At 42.3% G+C, this 7,727-nt stretch overlaps 1 protein-coding gene across 1 annotated transcript; it reads right to left on the reverse strand.

Moving 5' to 3' along the window:
* Nucleotides 1-4,849: 4,849 nt before the first annotated feature.
* Nucleotides 4,850-7,368, reverse strand: LOC149218455 (uncharacterized). The gene is made up of 2 exons (XM_089386563.1): nucleotides 6,452-7,368; nucleotides 4,850-6,041 (listed from the first exon to the last, which is right to left on the reverse strand). The coding sequence occupies exons 1-2, from the start codon at nucleotides 7,366-7,368 to the stop codon at nucleotides 4,850-4,852; spliced, it is 2,109 nt and encodes a 702-aa protein (XP_089242689.1).
* Nucleotides 7,369-7,727: the final 359 nt, after the last annotated feature.

The following is a 7,727-nucleotide window of genomic DNA, read 5'->3' on the forward strand; positions in this document are numbered from 1 at the left end:
ACTTTTTGAAAGCTTTTCCGGCGGGTTTTTCCGGTCGAAATCCAGCAGGAATTTATTGGAATCTCAAGTTTGATAGCTAGTTTCTGCACAATGAAAGCGTCCTAGGGGTTTTCGAGGGTGCTGAATCCAAATATGCAGTTAAAAAACCATTTTAACTGCAACAAATCAAGATTTAACCTCAATTTCTTCCGCCGGATTCCGTCACCGGAATCTCCAAAAAATCGCATTATAGACAACTCCGATTAAAAAATCTTCAGGCCAAACAACGTTAAATCTAGAATGGTGCCAATAAAAGAGATTCGTTCAAGAAGATATGGTCTTCCTATTAGAAAAAATATTTTTTTTTTTTTTTTTTCAGTTCGATCTTCGTGGAGGAGAAAATTTTGCTCGAAATTATTTTTAGTTAGAATTTTGTCTTTTTTTCTTCAAAAAAATCTAATGGTGGAAATGTTTGAATCATATTTTGATGTGGAAATAGATTTAACATTATTAAAAATTTCAAGGGATTCAAAATCTTAAATTTTTACAATTCTAATTAGAATTTCCAAAAAAATTTACCATAATTTATCAAAATTATGTTTTGGCCATTCAAAGTCAAAAATTATGAACTAGTATAAGGAGGCCATAAATTTGCCTAGAAAATAGTGGAAATTCAGATCCCACATAAATTTTGGGAAATCTGGGTTACAACTGTCAGTCTTCATGATTTTGGGTGCCTCTATGGTTTTTGACAGTGTTGAATCCATATCCACCATCAAAAATTTGATTTAAACATTCCTATGATTGGATTTTTTAAGAAAAAAATGGTGAAAATTGGTTTTCCCAACAAAATTGTGGCATAGTTGAATGGTTTTTTTTTTTTTTTTTTTGATTTAATATTATAAGGTTTTGAGTATGCCCTAAAATTACTTTAATTTCAGGTGGTTTGCTTTTCCATGAATAATAGTGATGAGTCAACATGCATTCTTGGATAGCAGCCAGCTGCTCGTTATGAGAGGGTTTTCCACTATGTCAAAAAAACTAAAAAAAAAATATTATATCCTCTGAATTTGTAAATAATTCTTTAAAAAAATTAACTATGCATATAGATATGCCTATTATCAATAATTATTAGAGGGATGGTAATGATGTGAACTCTATAGAATATTTTTGAATATTTTTGGTAGTATACACAAATAAAAGTATAGATATATTTTCAAAGTAGTTATGTTTTTCCTTTTTAATTTAATTCATTAATTAAAAAAATGTCATATGAACAATTAGCTCATCCTAGTGTAACAAAGCTTGTTTACAAATTAAGAATCTCCGTGATAAATTGAGGTAAATCTCCATCATTAAAAACTTTGTTACATTTATTCATGTATATTTCCACATGGTGTAATCATGTTGATAAGTTTTTAAATAAATGTTGTGGGCAACTTTTTTTGATGTCGAGATTTCGAATGGTCTCACCACTCATCATTAAAGACTCAAATAAACAAGATGATCTTACATGTTTTTTTAATATACACATATGTTTAACTTATATATTAATTATATTTTATCATTAATTAATATTATTGTTATTTTAAATAAATTTATAATTTAATTATTTTTTATAAAAAATCTAATTTTAGTTATGACAAAATAAGTGTTGTGATATTTATTATAAATAATTTATTATCTATATTTTTTTTTTTTTACAAGAACGGTTATGGATTGTATTAATGGGTCGGTCTGAATACCAATCTTCTGATTACAATAGGAGTGGGCACGATCCAATTGGATTCGTCCTTCTGAGAAACTATGAGGTTTGCTTTCCACTTCCAGCTCCTTTTGGGATCAGCAATTGAGCTTATTTCTGCAATTTGCCCAAGTTTAAATATACAAACAAACAGCTTCAGAATTAAACAAAAAAACATATCTGCTGAAATGATTTAAGGAATTGGGACCCATGTTTCTTCCCCGTCTCTTTTCATTGCCCCGGCCGATAGATGTGCAGCTTTATTGGCTTCAAGATCTGCCTCTTTGTTATTGTCTCTCAGCACGTGAAAGTATTTCAGATTTTGGAACAGCTTCGTCATGCTTCTGATTCTTTGGATCAGCCTTGCTAATCTTAAATCCCTTGGTGTAGAATTAGTCACCATGAGTTTTATGATCACTTCGGAATCCCCAAAAATATTGGCCTCCTTGATTTCCAGATTCAAGAGCAGCTTGAGTCCTTGGTAGAGGGCAAATGCCTCAGCTTGGATGCTGGAATTGATTCCTAGACCCCAGGCAAACTGGAGGATCGATGTACCTTCAATGTTTTTAATAACTCCTCCTGCTCCAGCGTTGCCCGGATTACCTTTTGCTGCCCCGTCGAAGAAGAGGGAGTGCACCTTTTGCTTGAGGATCCAGTTTTGAAAATCCTCGCTATTTTTTCCCCTTATTTGCCATTCCTCAGGAGGAGCCATGCTTCTGATATTTTGGTGGAATTGCAGGTTCAAGGAGGTCCCCCAATCTCTGTCTAGCTGGCTGAGGTTTGAGTCGTCTTTTTGTTCTCCCAAACATTCTTTTAATTGAATCTTTACCTTGGCCGCCACCGTCTTGGCATTATGCTGAATGCTTCTAAAGATTCTGCTGTTGCGCTCTAGCCATAGCTGCCAGCAGCAAATTTTAAGCAGTGATGCCCAGGCCGCTTTGATCACTTTATTTTTAGGAGAGGGTCCAGGATAGCAGATTTTCCAAGTGGCGAACAGATCTATTATGGAGGCAGGGAGCTCGAATCTGGGGTTCCAATAGTCCATCAGTTCTCTCCAGACCTGTATGGAGAACTTGCAATTGAGGACCAGATGCGTGGCACATTCCTCAGATTCTTTGCACAAGGAGCACCTGGACGGACCGTGGAAGCCACGCCTCTGGAGTTTGTCCTCAGTTAAAATTTTTCTGTGGCATAAAAGCCAACAAAAAATATCAATTTTTGGCAACGAAGAGATACCCCAGACAGCCTTCCACGGGGCCGGGTCCGGAGGCACGTTTGGGATTGCAGCAAGGTGCGCATAACCCTGGGCAACAGAATAGCCGGCCGACTGATCGCCCCAGCCTCGCCTATCTTTCCTGCTGATGTGCGTGGGTGCTATCCCGTTCAGAAGCTCGCGGAGGTGGATGAACTCTTGATGGAGGTCTGAAGGCGGATCCGACAGACTCCAGCCCGCCCATTTCGTTCCATTCCATGAGGATATGTCCCACAGTTTTATTTTTCCAATTGCCGTCAACCATTCTTTCAACGCTTTCACCTTTGGGCAGTCTCCTATGGGCTCACGATCCATAATACGATCATTCCATATGCTTATTTTTTTCCCATTTCCGGGAATCCAGTAGGCTTTGGATTGAATCAACGGGGCAGCTTTGGAGCAGAGGCTGACGAAAGGCGAGGCTCCTTGAGGCGAAGGTCCATCTAAACATCTCAACCTCGTGCCTTTGAAGTATTTTCTCCAGAGTGCTGTCTGTGCCCAGCTTGGTTTAGGCGCAATTAATCTCTAGAGGAGCTTGGCTCCCATTGCTATGTTCTGCAGAGGGAGCTTCTTAAAATTGAGCCCACCCTCCATCTTAGATTTGAGGACAGTCTCCCATTTAACCAGCGGGAATCTTCTCTCATTGTGTTTACCCCCTTTCCAAAAGAAATTTCTGATATATTGCTCCATTTTCTGGAGTATACCAGTGGGCGCAAGAAGCACTGAGAACTGGTATAACGGGAGGCTGCTAAGGACGGCTTTAATGAGAACTGTTTTGCCTGCCATATTTAGCCAATTAATTCCCCATGCCTGGAGTTTGCTTTTGAATTTTTCTACCTGTGGAAACCAATCCCTGCTATAGGCGCGCTTGAGGAAAATAGGTAGACCCAGATACTTGAACGATGTCCATTCTGAGGAGGCTGTAAATCCTAGGCATCTGGTGATGGTATTGAGCAGAGAGGGCGGAGTGTTCCAGCAGTAAGTATGACACTTACCCTTGTTGAGGCTGCTTCCAGACTCCATACAATACTCATCAAGCGTCTCTTTAAATCTTCTGGCTGAATGGATCGAAGCTGCCCCAAGAAGCAGAGTATCATCTGCAAATAGGGCGTGGTTTATGTTTTGGACCCCCCTCGCTATGGATATCCCTGAAATCTCCTGCTCTTGCATTTTTTTGTTTAGGTGGAAACTGAGAACTGAGGCTTGAATAACAAACAGCAGTGGAGACATGGGACAGCCCTGTCTTAGTCCTCTTGTAGCTTTAAAGAAACCTGCAGATCTACCGTTGACTAAAGGAGCGATCCATGGTTCCGAGATACAAGCCCGGATCCAATTGATAAATCTCACCCCAAAACCAAATTTTTTCAAAACATTCAAAAGAAAGCTATGATTAACTCGGTCAAAGGCATTTGCTAGATCCAGTTTGATAGCCATACCTTGTTCTTTGCGCTGCTGACTTGACAGAATTGCCTCTTGGACTAGTATGAAGTTGTCCACCAAATGCCTTCCGTGGATGAAGCCTCCTTGGTTCTCTGGAATGATTTTAGGAAGAATATGCTTCAACCTGTTAGCAATAATTTTTGTGATCAGCTTGTAGCCAATGTTACACAGGGATATGGGGCGAAACCTATTAAAGGAGTTGGCTCCCTTTTCCTTGGGAATGAGAGCAAGGAAAGAGGAGTTAGTACTTCCTCCTAATTTCTGGCAAGCCTGCGATTTTTGAACCATTTTATATAAATCTTTCCCCACTATGTGCCAGCAGGATTGGAGAAAAGAGGCGGAAAAACCATCAGGGCCCGGGGATTTATCTGGGTCCATAGTATAGAGGGCACTTTTGAGTTCTTCCATTGTGACTTTGTTTTCTAGATGATGATTCATCTCGGCAGATATTGAAGTGGGAACCCCGTCCAACAAACGAGAGTTCTGGTGATAGTGGCTTCTTTAATTTCAGTTATGGAGTTGAAACCTTTCCTGGCTTTAGCTTGTTTGTGAAAAAAAGAGGTATTTCTGTTGCCTGCCTTTAGCCAAAGACAGCGCGATTTGATCCTCCACGTTTCCTCTTCGGCCAGGCATGTTTTATGATACTGCTGTTGGAGATGTACCTCTTTGTCTAAGATTTCTCTAGACATATGTGCCTCTTCCATGATCAGTTGATGGGCGTCAAGCTGACTTTGGATATTTTTCCTTTCAGCTGCTGGATTGGCAAGAGATTTGGCCCAACACTTTAGGGCTGCTTTCAATCTCCTGAGTTTTTCTTCCCAAATATAAAATGGAGATCCGCTGACTGGCTGGGACCAGCTTTCTTTGACAATCTGCAAGAAGCTGGGTTCCTTGATCCACAAAGGACTAAACTTGAAGGGAATGGGGCCAAGGTCGGTGTGAGCTCGAAGGATTAGCTTGATTGGCTTATGATCAGAGGTGCTACAGGGAAGAATGTGCATGCTAGCGTCTAGACCAAGCAAAAGAAAGGAGCTATGCACAAAGAATCTATCCAGCCTTGCTGCAATATGGCCAGGACCTATTCTTTTATTGGACCAAGTAAACTTACCTGAGACAGGCTTGATATCTAGCAGATCCCAGTCTTGGAGGAGATCCTCTACCCATTCCCTTGCCGGGTCTCGCACAATGCAGCCTCCTCGCTTTTCAGAAGAGTGCAGCGTGATGTTCAGGTCACCTGCTATGATGACATTTTCCAGATTGCCCAGATCTGCTTGCTGCCTTAAGGAGTCCCAACAGATCTTTTTTTCTCCAGCATTGACCGGTACATAAACGTTGAAAAGACAAAAGATTTCTTTTGTAGTTAGATGCTGCATCTTTAACATCGCCCAGTGGATATTTGATGCCTCTGACACCAGCGAAAACCTGCTTTCATTCCAAAGAGTACCCAACCCTCCAGAGGCTCCTCGGGCTGAGACAACTGTTGCATTACTCTTTTTCCAAAGTTTTTTGCTTACCTGAAGAAGATCTGACTCCTCCATCTTAGTCTCCTGGAGAAGGAGTATATCAGGGGCCTCTATTCTTATTAGATTTCGTATAGCCTCTTCTTTGATTTTGCTGCCCATACCCCTACAGTTCCAGGAGATTATCTTCATTATTTACCTTTGCTCGGCTGGGCTCCCTTGGAGCCTTGATGCTGATTTCTTACCATCTTCGGCTTTTTTGCTAACAACTTCTCCAAAGTTGGTTGACTGCCCTGTAGTTTATCTTTGTACGTTTCGTGCTCTCTTTTCTCCCGATCCATTTTGCGCCCTCTTGTAGATCTCCTTACAGAGGATTGGGATTCTCCTATTTCTCCTTCCTCCTCCGAATCTTCTGAATCTTGATCCTCCTCCTCGACTGCATCGGGGGTTCCTTTTGAGCTTTCTGCAGCTCCCGTGTCTTTAAAGTTGGGGGGTTGGGAACCTTTGTCAGGGGACACTGGCTTTTGAGCTACCACTTCATGGGAGTCCTCTGGTTGGGAGCTAAGAGGATCAAACCTGTTCTCTGGGGTGAACTTGGGCTGGGTCTGCTGGATCTGCTGGACTGGATCCTGCTGAGGGCCTTTGCCGCTAGATCCTCCCGGCTTCTGGATCTTGGAAGACATTTTGGTTCGTTTAACTTGGTTCCAGCCGACCTCCTTCCCTTGAGCTGCTTCGTTGACCGTTGGGCAGTTTCTGGCGAAGTGCCCATAAACCTGGCATTTCCGGCATTTGAAGGGCAGCTGTTCATAGTCTAGCTTCTGCACATGCGTCCAGCTTCCTACTTTGATTTTGATGGCCTCTGGGAGCCCCTCCTCCAGATCCACCTCAACGCAGATCCTTGCACAGTCATATTGATCCTTGCTGTTCGCTCGGTCTATGAATTTCCCCAGGGCATTTCCGATGTGCATCAAAGAGTCCCAGTTCCAGCAATGAACTGGGAGGTTAGGAAGCCTAACCCATACCGGGACAGCTTTGGGTACGTCTACTGCTGGATCGAAGTCAGGAGTCCATTTGTTCAAATACAGACCCTGGGGGCCCATAAAGTAAGGACCATTTCGGAAAATCAGATCTTTGTCGTCTTTGGAGGTGAATTCAAAGAGGAAGAATCCTCGCCCCAGAAAGTATGAGGTCACACTTTCTTTGATCAGCGGCGACCAGTTTCTTTTGACCCAACTCTCTGTGGTTTTGGGGGATGGCCATAGACCAGTGAACTGGCCTATGAGAGCTCGCTCGGACAAGGACAAAGCAACCTGTATCGGGGTTTCCGGAGGAAGTGAGATCTCAGGGATATCATCGAGTTTCTTGACGAATTTCGCCGCTTCTACATTTTTCTTCTTGGGTAGCCCATCCAGAAGCCGGCTGAACGCCTCAGCTGAGGAGATCGTCGACGCAGGAGGAGAAGGAGGGGCCTGGGGGGTGCCCAACACCTCCATGGACGCTAGATCTGGCTTGACAGGTGCTCTTGGACAGGTCAATCCCCCATGGCCAGAGGGGCCTCGCTTGGGCAGATCCGCAACTGATCGGGCTCACACGCAGTCTGCGCAGGGCTGGAAAGGCCGAACAGGGGCCGAGCTGGGGCGTGGAGCAGCGCTCAGAGCTGATCACAGTCAGTTTTTTCCCATGTATAATAGTATATTACCAATTTATTATCTATAATTAATTTATATGATATTTATATATTAAAAACATTTTAAAAACAAACAAATTTATATTGTAAAATCCTTAAAAAAAGAAGAAGAAGCATAATTGAAAATAATTAGACTGCGCTCCCAACTTTGCTGTCCCTACTCTG

The sequence above is a fragment of the Pinus tabuliformis genome, chromosome Q (genome assembly GCF_031772625.1).
Source record: "Pinus tabuliformis cultivar Carrire ecotype Pingquan chromosome Q, CPIR1, whole genome shotgun sequence".
Lineage (NCBI taxonomy): Eukaryota > Viridiplantae > Streptophyta > Pinopsida > Pinales > Pinaceae > Pinus > Pinus tabuliformis.

Bases quoted from the DNA above. Each gene is read 5' to 3' on its own strand.
- LOC149218455 (XM_089386563.1), bottom strand. From the start codon at position 7,368: ATGGAGGTGTTGGGCACCCCCCAGGCCCCTCCTTCTCCTCCTGCGTCG. The intron at 6,042-6,451 runs GTTTGATCCTCT...CTGGAACTGTAG, and splicing joins AAGTTCACCCCAGAGAACAG to GGGTATGGGCAGCAAAATCA.